Source organism: Rissa tridactyla, chromosome 1 (assembly GCF_028500815.1).
Source record: "Rissa tridactyla isolate bRisTri1 chromosome 1, bRisTri1.patW.cur.20221130, whole genome shotgun sequence".
Classification (NCBI taxonomy): Eukaryota; Metazoa; Chordata; class Aves; order Charadriiformes; family Laridae; genus Rissa; species Rissa tridactyla.
Genome location: NC_071466.1, coordinates 98734071 through 98750413, shown reverse-complemented (window position 1 = coordinate 98750413; position 16343 = coordinate 98734071). Strand labels below are relative to the sequence as shown.

The 16343-nt window shown below is 40.1% G+C and overlaps 1 protein-coding gene across 5 annotated transcripts in view; it reads right to left on the bottom strand.

Annotated features, from left to right (window-relative positions):
• Nucleotides 1-16343, bottom strand: part of HSF2BP (heat shock transcription factor 2 binding protein) — a 94008-nt gene that overhangs the window by 69335 nt on the left and 8330 nt on the right. For 4 of the 5 annotated variants that reach the window (XR_008468143.1, XR_008468144.1, XM_054212474.1 and 1 more), the window contains exons 4-6: nucleotides 12781-12930; nucleotides 8143-8281; nucleotides 5921-6038 (exon numbers count right to left, since the gene is read on the bottom strand). Coding sequence is in view for 2 of the 5 variants with exons in the window: in XM_054212474.1 (XP_054068449.1) it covers nucleotides 5921-6038; nucleotides 8143-8281; nucleotides 12781-12930 (407 nt within the window). In the remaining 3 variants the exon portion in view is untranslated. The remainder of the gene's footprint in view (nucleotides 1-5920; nucleotides 6039-8142; nucleotides 8282-12780; nucleotides 12931-16343) is intronic. The other variant, XR_008468145.1, reaches the window with a different exon arrangement.

Genomic DNA, 16343 nt, shown 5'->3' with positions numbered 1-16343 from the left:
CAGCTTAGCACACTCCCTCCTAAATTAGAGTCATCCCTTCTGCTCTGCCTGCTCACCAGCCTCTCGCAGTCACGGGGTCACACGGTCTGGGCCACCGAGTGAGACCCTGCTGTGAAAAAAACGACTGCTTGTCTCCTAAAATGCCATCATGGACTTTCCTATTTACTCTGCCTTCACGAACCCAGACTGATTATGTTCAATGTACCTGTGGAAATTTTATTTTTTTTTAAAGTCAATAACTGGAATTCAGTTTGGCTATAAACTGTGCTCGTCTTAGTGTAGATCAACACCAGGGTAACACAGGCCAAATGGTACTCTCACCCGCACCTCTTCAAAACTGTTTCCAAATAACATTTGGGCCCATTCAAAGCCATATTTTTTAATTTTATTTTATTTTATTTTTTCCGTAACGTGATTTCATTAGGTCTTTTATTATGTTGAAGGACGACAGAACCCATAACCTGTTTTCCAGGTAACAGAGAAGGTCTATGGCCTGGCAGATAGAAAACATTTCCTTAATTGAGCATTGAAAAAAAACCTAAGATGACATCTCTGGCAAACTGAAACCAAGACTGCCCCTTGCATGTCAGTGTGTAAATGACAAAATCAAACCACACATACTAGGTATATTGTTCATTTCAGCCACATTTTCAAAAGCTTCCAAACCCAGGATTTCCTAATTTATCAGTCTCCTAAAATTGAAAGTTCATTAGTCATTTTGGTGATGGCTCTAGCCTGCCGATCCCACCGGCTTCTCCCATGGCGGTTCACGCTGAAGTTACTGCGAATGTGAGAGGCTTCGGTATTATCAGTAACTTGCAAAATCTGATACCCACCAGGGAAGGCGGGTCTGACTAGAGATAACCCTTCAGCCTTAGCCATGACAGCTGAGGCCATGTTGTAAGGTATGGAAAGCTGCATGCAGAAATGGCAGCTTTGCCTCTTTATGCAGATAAAGCACCTGGGTCAAAATTCACTTTTAGCCGCTTTTGACCGTCAGACAAGTATGGTAACTTGGGGCTCAAAATGAGTCCCCCTTCCAAAGCTATCCAGAACAATCGCTAATACTCAATGCAGAGCATTTTGTTGCGCTTAAGTCTTCTGCAGTTTCTGCTGAACTAAGTTCTGCTTTCAAACACTTGACGGTGTTACGCCGTCTTCCACACTGCTGATAAAAGTTTTTATGGGTTTGGTGGATAAAACTCTTTTTCAGCTAAGCAGAGTCTCAGTGGGCTTAATGCAAATTATTTCAATTACCCTCTAACGTGCAGCAGGAATGGGACGTGATACTCAAAAGCAGAAAACATCCAGAAAAAAAAGCCCACTGACATTAGCAAGACAAATTAATGCTCTGCCTCTCAGAAAATCAGACCACTGCTGCACTATGAACTTTGACCCAAGAGGTCCCTGATGTGCCTGGAAAAAGACCCATACTCGGGAGTCAAAAGGTGTCTTACAAACAAATTCTTTCACTCTTCTAGCAATGCTCTCCTGTCCTGCCTTTTATGCAGACCATCTTTACAGCTGTAGAGCAGCTGCAGGGAGAGGGCATTAGTGCACTTTTTGATGTGCTAGTACTTTTTATTTAATGTCTTTCCAAAGATGGTAACATGCAAGTCAATTTTCTGGACAATGCAAAGGCCAGATGAACGTGCAGGGCTCCTATAACATTTATGGAACATGTCATCATACCCACTCACAGTGGGGTGCTGGGTTGCATACGAAACGACAATTGAAAAACAGGAAGGGGCTGGAATGTTCTCTGTGCTGGGGCCAGCTTGGCAACTGCTGTCTCACATGACTGCGATAAACCTGCACCTCACTGCACTGCCACATTTCCAAACCAAAGGGAAAGAATGTTATTCCAAATAGACTTCACACCTCACATCCTACTCTCAAACAAGTTCTCACGGCTTAAGCCATGACTTATGCCACCAGCAGACTTTCAGGCAGTCTCCATGCATTCCTTCAGAAAGCAGGAAAGGAAAGTAATCCATTGCAGCCTAAACTGAGTATAAAGAGGTATAACTTACATCCTGCGCTGTCATGAGTTTGATCACCTAGGCTCGTAGGCAATAGGAAGAAGAAATAGTAGACTATTAAATTTGCTTAATCAGTGGCCACCCACAAGCAGTGACGGGTGCTGTGGAACTGAAACTGCACCTTGTAAAGCCCGTATGTTTCTTTTCATATGTACCCTGCAGCTCTTACTGGGCTTCCAGAACCCAAGCCCAAAGGCCCAGAATGATCAATAAAACAGTATCTTCTAATGGAAAGCGTTAACATTTCTTGACAACGTCTTTCATCCTTAATCTGTTTGACATTTGCAGCTAGAAATAAAGTGACGTAAAAAGATACTGCTATGTTTTTATTTTTATTTCACTTGTTTGCTTTGTGCAGACAAAAGGGACTGGCGGTGGTGATCCAGGAAAGTACTCTGGGTTTGGAGTGTCAAAAGAAGATATAACCCACCCCACAAGCCATTGTAGTAGCATATTATTACTAATTAAACACACTCAGATGAGCACAACATCAAAGTATTTCCAAGCCCTTTATACCACCTTAACCTCTAGTATTTGCACATTCTAATAAGTATTTTTTGCAATAATTATTGCAAAAGTGCTTACTGAAGCAAACCTGACACACACAATTACTGAATAAACAATACTTTCTGGGTTTTTTTTAATGTGGAGGGCATTTTAATTATGCACTTCATAGTCTTCCTATTTAGGCAAGCCAAATTCAATTAACATCTTATACTACATCTGTCAACGCTGTCTTTAAAATATAGAACTGAAAGCACAGCTAAAGCCCCTTTTGTCTGCTGAATACATGAGATTAGTACATAAAATGTACTAATATGTACTAAAGTATGTATTTTTACTGGCTACTTTCAACTGCTACGTAAGCAAAGCTGAAGATTCCTTACAATTCAATTATAGCTATGAACAATTGCGTAAATGTTTATTGACTGCCTAACAATTACAGATGTTGAATGAACCCTGTACTAATGAGAAGAAAACCTGGAGTCTTTCACACCACTGCCATTCCAGAAAAGCAAAGACCCATGAAATTTCAGTCCCAGCACTCATGTAGATGCCTTGCATATATTTATTAGATACTCATAGACTACAATTGATATTGTAGCAGCGCTGGAATAAGTGACAGCTTTTCCCTGTGAATTTTTCTTTATATACTGGTACAAGTAAAACACAGGATTGCTAGAACTAGAAGAGGGAAAAGAACTCCTCTCTTTATCAGCTTACTTTGTTTGATACAGCTGCGTGTAGAATCAGACCCACAGTTTCCTGATTTGTCACGCTGGAAAGAAAAATATTTTTGAAAATAAAAGCTAGAAAAGAATTGTAAAACCTCAAAACTGAGCAAAGGACAAACATATCCTCAAAAATAATAAGCCAAATTTTTTATTTAACTGATTCAATTTTAAGTTGTTGATGTCCTTCCATGTAATACCATGGTGATGTTTTGAGAAAAACACATTGCATTGCCAAAATAATGTAGAGACATCTTCATCCATGAGGTATAGTTTTAAAAATGTGTCTGTATGTACGTATATGTATGTAAGTGTGTGTGTAAACGTTATTTATAATGACTCCAGAGTCCATCTATACATAACTTTGAAATTTCACTACAATTTCTGTTAACTATTATATCCTTATCTCACAATTGTCTTTTACTTTGTACTGCCTTATGTTCCTTACGGTAGGGAGAAAAGGGAGTTCTTCTGATACATCTGCTTATGAAAATGTTGATTATTTAAGATTAACAAGCAGCTAAAAAACCTTACATGCAAAGAACAATTTTTTAAGAAATGAACAAACCAACCCACCCCCAAAAACCCTTCTTTGCTGGGCTGGGAGAGTGGAAAATCCCCAAAAAGGACAGGAAAGAGATCCAGTGTTAGTAACAGGTTTTAAGAACTGAATAGTGACAGTACACATAGGGAGCTCATAGACAAAAAGGAAACCTGACCATCGACATGAAAGACAAACACAGGGGAAACATATTGCACTACAACATTTGAGCAAATTAGGATCCCTCATTCCATGACAAGGCCATGAAGAAATCTCTGTTCTAGCATTTGCTCTAATGTCATCATATAGCAATTTCTTTATCAAATGGAAAGTTCAAAGTAAGAAAAAAAATGTTCTGTGGAACATCAGAAAACATTATCACTGCACTGAATTCAAGCTATTGTAACATATGCTTAACATTTCCCACTTATCAAATACCTTGTGCAACCTGTTTTTTTAGGCTTCACTCAATTTGTTAGCCTAAGAGGATGGTCCATGAATCCCTAGCAACTTCATGGGATTGTTTTTTGTGTTTATATCACTATGTGTAACTCTTCTGCAAATTACACTAATACAATCTGAAATGATCAAAAATAACCTATCTGGACTCACAGACACACATTCACTTGAAATTCAGAGTGTGTGTTTGTGCGTGTGTATTTAGGAACACTTTCCTCTCCCTCCTCCTCTCAAAATAAAGTCCTCTCTTTTTCTTTTTTTTTTTTCTGTACAGATTTTGAAACAGTATAGATCCTCTTTTCATGTTTTGGTTGGGTTTTTTGTTATATAAATGAAGGCACAAATTACCTTCTCATTCCTGAGATTCTCACAGAAATCTTTTAGTTGAGGCTTTACAAAAATAACCCGCTGCACTGTTGCAAGAGTTAACTATCCTGTTTTCAGTGCTGACCTTCAAGCCCAACACTTGGGAAACGCAGTAAATGACTGACATGAAAAGTATTTAACCACTACCTACAGCACAGGGTATGCAGCTTCCCCCTCGCTACCCAATGGGGAAAGGCAAGCATCTTCAGAGGCCAACTCGTTCCACCTAACGTGGCCTGAGAGCGTGATCATCCGAGAGCACCATCTCCTTCCTCTGACTGTGGGAAGGAGCCCAGACAGTTATCTAGCTTTCTGATAGCTGAGGTTAGGCAAGATAAAAACCTATCCAGAGTTAAAACGGAGCCTGATTTCGTGCCTATCACGTCCAATCTGCCTAAATGCGTGCATGGACACAGTCAAGTGACAGTGGCTGACAGGGCTGCTCTTTGTCAGCTGAGCTGTGACAGCTGGCTTGGGTATGAATTCTTCGTGTGTGTGTGTGTGTCCCATTTATGAAAAAAAAAAACAAAAAAACAACCACCACACTAGTTTAAGCCACCTTCATGAACAAATTATCCAGGGGTACGGGCCAAGTGCCCACAGTTTAGCGGATGAGCAAGTACTCATTAAACCACAGTAATTTCCTTGGTCAAGGCCATATATCCTCAGCTTGTAACAGCTCTGAGAAAGAGGCAAAGACAATAGTTCATTTAATCTCTTGATCAGCTGTACAACTTTTCCAGCTTCTGAACTATGTAATGTGGCCTTTTCTTTGCAATGCTGTATCACAAGGTCCCTTCATAGGAATTACCTTTTAAAAACATAAGTGTATGGTGCTTCTGGCTACTAAGTAGCATAAACTAATTTAGTTTTTGCTCTTAGCTCACTTTCTTTACTGAGCAGATGTAGCAGTTTACAGTCTTCATATTGGAAGGGAATGAGTCCACATTTCCCACATCCTCTGTGTTTTAAAACTTGACCTTCCTTATCTGACCCTCAACTCACAAGCCCCTCCTAAGGCAGAAGAGTGCATCCCTGCTCATCTCTACAATATTATGGTGCTTAAGAGACTTCCAAAAGACACAAAACCTGAATGAAGCCAGCCTTGTAGCCAAGCCTGATTTATCTGCAAGGAACGCTACTGTGAAATAAGCTTCCAAAAATTATGTTTCCTCTCCAGGAAAGGAAATAATGTGAGTGCAAAAACTACTGTCATGACTGGGACCATCACAAGATAATGCATTTCATATAAAGGGGAAAAAAAAAAAAAGTCATCATACACTTTAAATTTGGTACAGACTCCTGGCTTCATGTCTCCCAGGAGGTGCATCATCGTGTCCAGTAATTCACGACTTGAACTAATCAAGAACTCACGGCCATATGCCAGCGCAGCCACATCTGTGAGAGAACACAAAACATCAAAATAAAAATCATGTTTCAAACAAAAGTTTATGCTAATTATCAGGACCACTAAAAAGATATGTCAGCTGTGAAGAATGAACTATGGCATCTATATAAACTTCAAACTATATTCATCTACATAGCAAATACTGAAGCAGCAAATTATACTGGTCAAACTCCTTCATAATTCTTCTTTGGTATTTAAAATGTTTATTCAGAGTGGCCAGTATCCTAATAGTAACACAGTGAATTACAAAACAAAAGGCTGGATTCATCCACAAATAATGTGGGACTGAAGCAGAGCTGACCATTATAGGTCCCACTTCAAAGAAAAGAGACTGCAGTTTGTTTTACAATCACTCAATCCAATATACCTGGCACATTACACAACCAAAACTCTGGTGGAGAGCTCTTTTCCTACCTTTCTGCAAGCGCTGCATTATTCACACACAAACCGAAAGGCAAAAATATTTCCAAAGACTACTGCTTGAAAGCAGACTTTCCTTCAGTATTTTCCCTTAGGCTTGCCCCATGCTTTAGGGCATCCTTAATATGCAAGGGGTATCTTCCAGCAAACCGAGTTTCTTTGTACTGTGCATCTGGCCAAGCCTTCTCCAAACGCACGGAGCGTGGTGTATGTAACTAGTGAGAGAACCTGGTTCCTTGGCCTCCCATTCAGGGCAAGTCTGGGGATCTGCTGCACGATACAGTTCTTCCACTTCCATGCAGCCTCAGGTTCTCTCCCCTATGCACGTACACCATGATGCCTTTTTTAACCTCAGAATAAGCAGAAGTGCTATGGACGCAGCTTATAATTAAAGACTCTTATTGCAATGTTTGTACACACTGGGCTGTGTTAAGACTGCACTGAGAACTACTGTTCTGGTGTTTTCTAACTTCTGAAAACTTGGCACTTCATGACCACTTCCGCAGTGTTCTTTTAATGATGCTTTCTCGTGCAATATTACTTACAGCATAACTAGGAGGAATAAAACTGGTACCTTCTACATCGTTCATCTGACTCTATCCTTTATCACATGAGTTTCATCAACCTCCCAAATTACAGAGACCAAGAGAGAAATCTTGGTTATATCAACTTCACCGGCAAAACTTATATCAGCTTCAGTGAAGCAAGATTTCATTCCATCATCCTGATTCCTCCTCAGGCAGAACCCCAACACCCCCCACCTTTAAACATTTTCTTTATTCAAACTTTACTTTTGCCATGCTTTTTTTGTTGGTTTGGGTTTTTTTTCAGTGAAGGAATCGGGGAACTGGATTCCACCCTAGTACAGTGGCATAACACATCACATTGTTTTTTATTACAATCTTTAATGGTACCACAACACCTAAAATCACACATTCAAAAAGGCTGTTAATGCAAGATTCGCTTATTTGTATAAACGCCCACTGTTTCATCTATCTCGCATCATGTCATTAGTGTCATTTTGACAGTTTCACAAACATGCAGATGACATATCAACCCCTTTTCTCACAGCCTTCCAAGCCACCGGCAGTCATATTAAGCTAGATCTGTGGCTTTCTACTTATTTTCTGACCCTACAAAGAAACATTTAGTATGGAAGTCGTTTGTTACCTTTTATTTCTCTTAGCACTATGGACTCAGGACAGTGAAGGTAGGGTCTACCTGGCAGCAACAAAATTCTTACGCAGTTTCAAAATTCTGAACACATACCTTAAGATGGGGCTGATCTACCCACACCATCTGCAATTCATGTATCTTGAAGATGTTGGCATTATTGGAAATTCAGAAAGTAAATTGCTTGACATTTACAAACTAAGGTGAGCCTACAAGACTAGTAGAACTGTCCTTGTTTTATTCCAGATTGAACGAGGTGTTAGGGAATTTCAGAACACAGTGGCTCTTGCCTGTCCAATCCTTGACTGCGTCACAGACAGTACAATACCTCACAGAAGTGTCAATGACAAAATCTGCTAGAACTTTAAAAGACTAGGAAGTCAGCCAAGATATCAACGTTGACCTGACTTTGAAAAGCTGTATTTACTGCAGCACATATAAGGCAGTATAGAAATTCCCAGTACACGTGGAATGCTATTCTGAGAGATAACATTAACTTACTTGTTACAATCCCTGCCAAAGCTAATACAAACTGATTTTCATCAGAATCCAAATCCTGCTGCTTCATGTCTTCACTTAAAGACTTCACAAAGCTCTCCATGGTCTGTGCAGTGATTGTGAAAAACTTTACTGCTTTACTCTGCAAGCACGGAGGAGAAAAAAAATTATTATAAGCACTATAGCAACTATGACTATTAGATGCTACAGCAAAACTGGACAATCTTCAAAACTACTAAAACATCCAGTTACTTCAAAAAACACCAGAAAACAGCAGGTATGCACTAAGTGATATGTCTGATCCCGTAATATTTGAAACCGTTACCGCAGAAGAAAATGGGAAACTGCTCAATGCTACATATATTTATAAAAATATACCATTGCGTATTTACCTCCTAAACCCACAATAATATAGATCAAACGGTAGAATTAATGCTTATTTTAAAAAGTGAGGATATTATCTCTTTGCTTTGCAAGAGCTGCACCAGGCGTTTCACATTTACCTGAGCTACTACAGCAGCTTTTGTCAAAACCCCGTCCAGCTGAAGACTGGAGAGCAAGCCTGATACAGTGACTTGCCATGGATTTCGTAAGAAAACCAATGAAATACCCAGAAAAAAAAAGCAGAATTCAGTTGGATCCTAACAGGATTCATTAATTGCTCAATACAGGATGAAGAACAATGGGCTAGGTAGAAGCTCCTTAGAAAAGGAAACGGAGGTCTCTCCTGGGTCATAGGTTGAATTTAATTCAACAATATCACGTGAGAAAGATGATCATCACGTCAGACCATACAAACAGGAGTACAGCCCGTAATTATGTTATGCAATCTTCTCCCCTCAGCTGGAATACTTCATTTTAGGGTATCTCGGTTGGGCAAGCAGCCACCTGGTACAAAGTTCAGGGCAGGTCAGAGGTTCAGACAGAGGCCACAAAGAAGGATGGGGAGAACTGTTTCTGTTTGTCAATAATTCTGACCTGTAAAACATTGCTGGAACACTATTTCACAGAGAGGATGCTGGTTTTCATACCAAAAATAGCACAGCAGAGAGCCCATAATCCCACGTTTCCCAGTGTCTTTAATAATTTCGCCAGTTGTTTCATGAAGCAGCTGAAACTTTTAGGCATTCCCAGCAGCGACCCAATGGGACAGCCCAAGAAATGCCTGAACTTCTATTCATTTCTGCAAAATGACTGAAAATTTTAGTATTTTATCAAAACTACTCCTTTCGCAATATGTGCAAAGCTACTGGTAATATTTATGTATCCCTCCACTACTGCACGTTCACCACATCAAAGATGTGCAGTTCCTGTTGGGTGATTCCAGCAACGGAGTATCTTCACAAATCATACTGTGGTCCCAGAATAACAGGAATGAAAGGATCGCGGGGAAAGAGAATGGAAAAATGTGCACTTCTGCACTTGCTGGATGTACTTTTTATACGTACGTGGACACCACACTTCAAAAATGGCAATTTTAACATAAGCAGTGACTATAGTTCAAGAAGCAGAGGACGTGAGAGAAAATGAAGAGAGCCTACTATAGCAGACTAGTACAAGCTATTATGAAAACATGTATTCACAAGGGAACGGAACAGAGTACTAAGCAAACCAAGTACTTGGTACGTTGCACAGAAAACAAGCAAAATCTTCTATTTGCCAGTCTCTTGACACGCCACTGGTGTCCTCTCTGCTGAACCTTCTTTCCAAATAGCCATTAATTAACTAGCGGTGAGGTCTGAGGAGCTGCAGCAGAGACCAATCAGGTTTATAAATAGCAATCATTACGTACTCTGCCCAGTCTCTTATTAGCTTGACAGTATTTTCATGGGACTGAAGAATGCCTCACCCACCGACATTGAAATAAGGACAGTTCTGAGAGCAGCCATTAAGGTGCTTCAACTCAGATGGTGCAATGAACCCTTTGCTGTCCAAGTAACTCCTGCGTGAAAACATCAGTTAACGTGCAAAATTGCTCCTGTAAAATATAAAGCTGCTTGTCACCATTGCAGATAACTGAAGTAGCAGACCACCTTGTAGGATCCAAAATTTCTCCAGTTGAAACATGCCTTGATGTTCTTCTGAAATCAAACCTTCAGTTGTTTCCACGCAAGAGACCTGTCATGAGGTATCCGGTTGAAGTTTTTTGAAAGATATCTAGAACAATCTGATGGGAATTAATTTACGTCTTTTTTGGCACATATAGGTAGGCATCCTTGAAAACTCTCTCTCATGCTGCTTCTCTGGATGTCTCTTCAAGTGCTCTCTAGAAACATTAGGCATAGGCAGAAACAGTAGGCATCTCTCCCCCGCTGCCTTGAAAACTACTTGTGTGACATCTCAAATTTGCTGCTCAAGTTTTGACTTTCCCAACTCGTACGGACACAAATCATATTGGTCCCAAACATCATTTCAGTCAATCTGCATTATAGAACTGTATGAAAGACCTATTTCCATATCTGTGCAAAGACTGAAAAAAGCCTGAGCATTGTTCCCTAAGGCATGAAGTGATTTTGAATTGATGCCACCCTCCCCACATGCTTAAATATGAGCAAGTTTTAAAGCACTCTTGATGTACTTATACATTTCTGTAGTTCATAGCACCTTCTCAGGGGAGGGAGGAAGATGTTGTACAACTTGTCCAAAAATAACCCAAACCAAAAAACTTTGTGTGACAAATCTCCATCATCTTTTAATAACCTGACTCATTACCAGTTGCAATCCGTGGTTGACGCAATGCCACACAATCCGTTCATTTTTTCCTAGTAGTCTTGTTGCAAACCCAGGCACATTTCTTATCAGGTTATGTGCACCACCACAAGAAAATGATGCCCAAAAATGTTGCTATGACCTTCACCAGAAGTATAGCAGTTCAATGGGCTCTAATGATTGCTGGGAATGACTATCGTACAAGTATTCCAGCCTTCCACTACCCTCCTACAGGTAAAACGGGGAGGGACTCTCAATCAGGGATTGTGGCAATAGAACGAGGGCTAACAGTTTTAAACTGGAAGAGAGTAGATTTAGATTATATATTAGGAAGAAATTCTTTAATCTGAGGGTGGTGAGGCACTGGAACAGGTTGCCCGGAGAAGCTGTGGATGCCCCATCCCTGGAAATGTCCAAGGCCAGGCTGGATGGGGCTTTGAGCAACCTGGTCTAGTGGGAGGTGTCCCTGCCCAGGCCAGGGGCATTGGAAGGTTGGAACTAGATGATGTTTAAGGTCCCTGCTAACTCTAACCATTCTACAATTCTATTTTGCATTTCAAACAAACCTAGAAACAGAAGTATTGCATCTTCACAGTCGGGCTTTTTACCCTTATACAAATCATCAGGCAACAGTTTTGGATTTACCTAATTATACTTAATTTTGATACTTAAGACTGCTTTCAACAAGGCTTCCACTAATTTTACTCTCATCTTGTAGAAATACAGTCATTTTCATCACTGCTAGTGTTGTGTTTGTGGGAAACATGATTTCAGTACTATTTCACAAGTCAAATAACAATGGCTAGTCACTAAATATTGTCAAGTCTTACAGTTATAAACTGTTCTGAAAATAGAGAATGCAATTTTATACTGGTTTTGTTGCCATATGGGGGCTCTGTAGTACCCACCTGCCTTTTTGTTAAGAAAAACACCCCTGCTTTATACAGTGTTTTTGCAGACTTTTTTCCTTAGTAACTGCTGCTGCTTGGATCTTGAATCATCAGAAATTATCACCAAAAAGTATCACTGTATAGCTTTCTAATATCCAATATAAAATTACAACTGTATTTTGGGGCACCAAAACTGAAAAACCTCTTACAAACACACTAGTTTACCACTTACTGTAATAAACTAATCCCGTTGACTCAGCTGTTCATCATGCTGCTGAAAAATCAAGCCAGAGGAAACTGTGGCATCAGTTCACTCAGATTAAATACAACAATTTCTTCTCATGTTGGCTGTGACAAGACTGAAAATCGTATTTTCATCAGGCCTGTTCCTCTGATCCCTCCTAATTCCATCTGCTGCACTTGGCAGCGAAACTATGTTAGCTGTAATATTACTATTGTCTTCAACTGTTGTTGTTTTGGCGTTTTTCAAATAAGCTACCTGCCCACATTTAACATCAAAGATTTGATAAGATTCACTACACTCAAAGCAGCTAGGCTCTCTTAATTTCCAAAACTCATGCAAATATTAAGGCAGTGCAAAGATTTAAAGACGTTGAGAATTGATGGATCTGTCTTCCTTCCACGGAAAGAGTTCCTCCAAGCTCTCTACAGGCATGGGAACTGCTCCATGGGCCCAAGAATTATTTTCTTCTTCTGTTAGCTTGCAAAGATACTTAAATTGTGCTAGCTGCAGCCTTGCTTCCAGTTTAACTGTGTGTGGTGGAAAACAGACAATCCTTGTTTGGTAAGATAAGAATTAATTACTGCATTTCTTCTCAGACTGCTTCATAACACTTTATAATTCCAACATTTCTTATATGAGAATGGATAGTTTCCAAAGAATATACAATTCAGAAAACATTTTCACAGTCCAATTAGTTTTTGAAATAAATTCTTACATTAAAGTGTTTTACAGAGCAAGGTCCTTACTCTAAAGGCCTAACAGCACTACCACCAATAAGCATTCACCTGCCATACTTACTCCTCCTAGAAGGGTTTTAACAGCTTCCTCATTGCTAGATACACCCCACAACAACGTGCACACCGCTGCACCCATTTCTGTGCAATACTCTGCTTGCTGCAGGAGCTGCTGCTTGGCCTCATTCAGCTGCTGGCGGAGGTCTAGTTTCTCCTGAAATAGCATAAGGAAATTCTGGTTGCACTTCACGTCAGCCAAATCACGTTTCTAGGCTAAGGGACAGAACAAGAAACAATATCACGGCCATTTATGAAATGGGGAGAAGGGGGTAGAGGGGGTGGGGTGGCAAACTCACAGCAGTTGCAGATACATACCTTCTCTCCAGAGCTATATCTAAGTACATCGTGGAGGCTGACAGTAACCAGAAGCCTGTCCACAAGGTCATACCAAGTGACCCACCGAGACCGAGTGGCACCTAGAGAAGTCTGATAGGAGACTCTACTCCTCCTAAGCAAATAGCTACACGTCTCTTCAAGAGAGAAGGGATTTCAGCATCAGAGGTCAGCCTCTCCAGACACCTTACAAAAGATACTGGAAACATCTTTTAGGAAGGGAAGGTTGTTTTGTTTTTCAAAACAGTCTTCTGCCTTAGCCAATGTGATAGATGCCTAATGTTGCTGGATATCTAGGATAAATACTGTTGTCTCTTCCAGCTTTTTTCTATTGGCGTATTCCTGACCAGCAGTGGCAAAGGAAGACAGAGTCCCTGGAAAAACACACCTAAGGTTTTAAGTTTGGAGGGCCTTTCCTACCAAGAAAGCCCCAGGCACCACCGTCCATCCATCACCCCAGTGCACTGCTCAGTGGTCCTTGCCACAAAGCATAAAGAGAATAGAGCAATCCAACACGACCAGGACACAATTTCAATTTGGTATTACTTTTTTCCAACCATATGGGGAGTTGGCCAGAAGAATACCATGAGATTAGGTATGATTCTAGGTGTCACTGGCTTCCTACCAACTGCCACAGGGACAGCGAAAGCTGCTGCACTTCTCAGTTTAGAGCTGGTGTGGACAGTGAGATGATGGCAGGGATACCACAGTTTGCGGTCTCTCAGGGTGGGTGAGGGCTCCCTGCTAACTGTGGGATGGTATTAGACAGTGGTCCAGGGAAAGATAAAGGCCAGTCAAGAAAAATGATGCTCACTGAAGTATTAAAAGATAAGAGAGAGAATCACAGATCACACAATGTCAAAAGAATAGAAGGATCTTGCTCTGCCCATTTTGTGGGCGCGGGATTTTCACATTCATTGCAGAAAGCATCCTCTCCGGCCCAGCCTCCCCTGTGTCTTTAGCTACCACGATGAAGTCTGGGGAAATGAGAAGAAATCTCCTACGTCAATTTTGAAAGCAAGTAAACAGAACAGAACTTTCAATCATGTATTCCCATCAAGATTTTAAGGGCTCACCGCAATGTTTTGTGTTGAGGGTTTGGAAAGAATAGAAACAAACTCACCTGAAAATTTGTGTAACATGATATCAACTAGTGAAAAGCTGCTTGTACTGTGTTTGTCATCAATTACCTATCTAGCCTCCTGTATCACACCTGTCAGCCTGATTTGCATTGTTTTATCATGCTGCTAATGGAACACACAAGCTAGGACTTACAAAGTTCAAATTAAATTTATCAAGCAGATTTCTGTGCATATTTACTCTCTGGAGTCTTTTTCACCTTATAGTTTAACATACGCAAAACACTGACACTTGCTGCTGATTCCCTAGGCATAGAAGTCCCAGGAAAAGCCTCTTATTTCTTAATACTTTGATCATTTTTGAGCAAGATAGCCGAATTTTTCTTTTACATAACCCACTGCCGGACCTATCAGCTTTTCTGCCACTATGTGCATCAGGCATCTTCTTTGTCTAACCCATATATTGTCACTGCCTTTCTTTTCCACACTGTCCTTGTCTCAGGAAAATGTATATCTTAATACATTTTATTTGCATTTTGCATTTGCATGCTAATACTAAACAGTAAGACATAAAACTCTGTAATACTAAAGCTAGATTCCCCAACAAGGATGCAAAGCCAGCACACGAAATGCCAGAATTTTTAATAGATCAAAAGCAACATCAGAACAAAGGTAAGAAGCAAGGAAAACAAAATAGTACATTCAAGAGCCAGGAAAATAAACGGAGCCTGCAAAAGCAAATAACCTAGCTGGAAGCAACACTCTCATGAAGCAATCACTGTGCTATGCAACACCACCATCTTCAGGAAGGGGTCAAGGCACAAGAATATAGCAGTGTTTAAGTACATAACTATGAAAAGACAGACAAAGAAGACATTAGTTAAGAATAATATGTGCACTTTAAGTTTTGCTCAGGTTCTGAAAGCATGGCAACTCCCTAGTAAGTGAAACAGCACTGCAAAGAAATTTTGAAATGCAAAATGTTGATTTATGATCCCCTAAGAAAAGAGCACTGCTCAATCAGAAAATGCATTTATTTTATGTTTATTTCAGTGAATCATTTCCTTTTCCTTCAGGAGATAAATATGTAGAAAATAACTCTGAAACTATAAGCAAGGATGCCTATACCAGAACATCAATCAAATGAAAAACACCACGCAAAGTGATTAACACGAACAAAAATCACAGATATACCACATTCTTTTATCCTGAAGACCTAAAGGATGCCTCAATGATGTTTCACAATGTACATATGCAAAATCCACTCACACAAATACACCTTTGTGGCATGTAACAGAAGCCATTTAGAAAACCAGTATATCCCGCACAACAGCAAAGATACAAAGAAAAGAGCTTTGAGGAGGAACACCAAGACAACAACTCCTCTTGATAAACTATCCGTGCTTTAAGTAAAACTTTCATCCAAAAGAAATCACAAACCTAAACTACCTGCCATTTATTTTGTAGTATTAACAAGAATAAAGGGTGGGGCCCACTTCATTACTATCTAAAGCAGCATCATTGTATCTTACAGAGATTTCATCACAGATGCTTATACAACTGAAGACCTGGGTGCACAGCAAAACTAAACGAGTACCAATTGCCAAACTGCAATAGCTATCCCAGAAGATACTTATTTTGAAGGAAGGAATATCCAGATAGACAACTATTCTATCATACTTTACCATTCATATCAAACCCCATTCCAGAATGACTTGCCCACGCAGATATGCCCTGAAACTGCATGTCTGAACTCTTCATTTATTCCTTTTCAAAAATGAAATAGTTTCTGCAGATTCATCTGTCTTTGTGCAATCCCAAGGCTGGCAGATGCTAACTCTAGAACCCCAACAAAGTGAGTTTCTGTTGACTACTGAAGATTAGCCATCAGCTCCAAGGAAATTAACTTTTGCAGCAAATAATCCCAACCAATTCTCACACCTCTGAGAAATTAAGCCGCTAGTCTTTATGATTCTATTTGAACTCCAAAGGCTTCACAGAAGACCCGCAGCCTGAGAAGTCACAGTCTTCGCTATTCCTTCATTGTTAAGAATCTTCCCTCTCATAAACACTAAACACAATATCGACAGAGCAAAAGGAGCCCTGTAATTGTTCTTTGACTCACAGCTGTACATGGGAATTGGATCAATAGGTG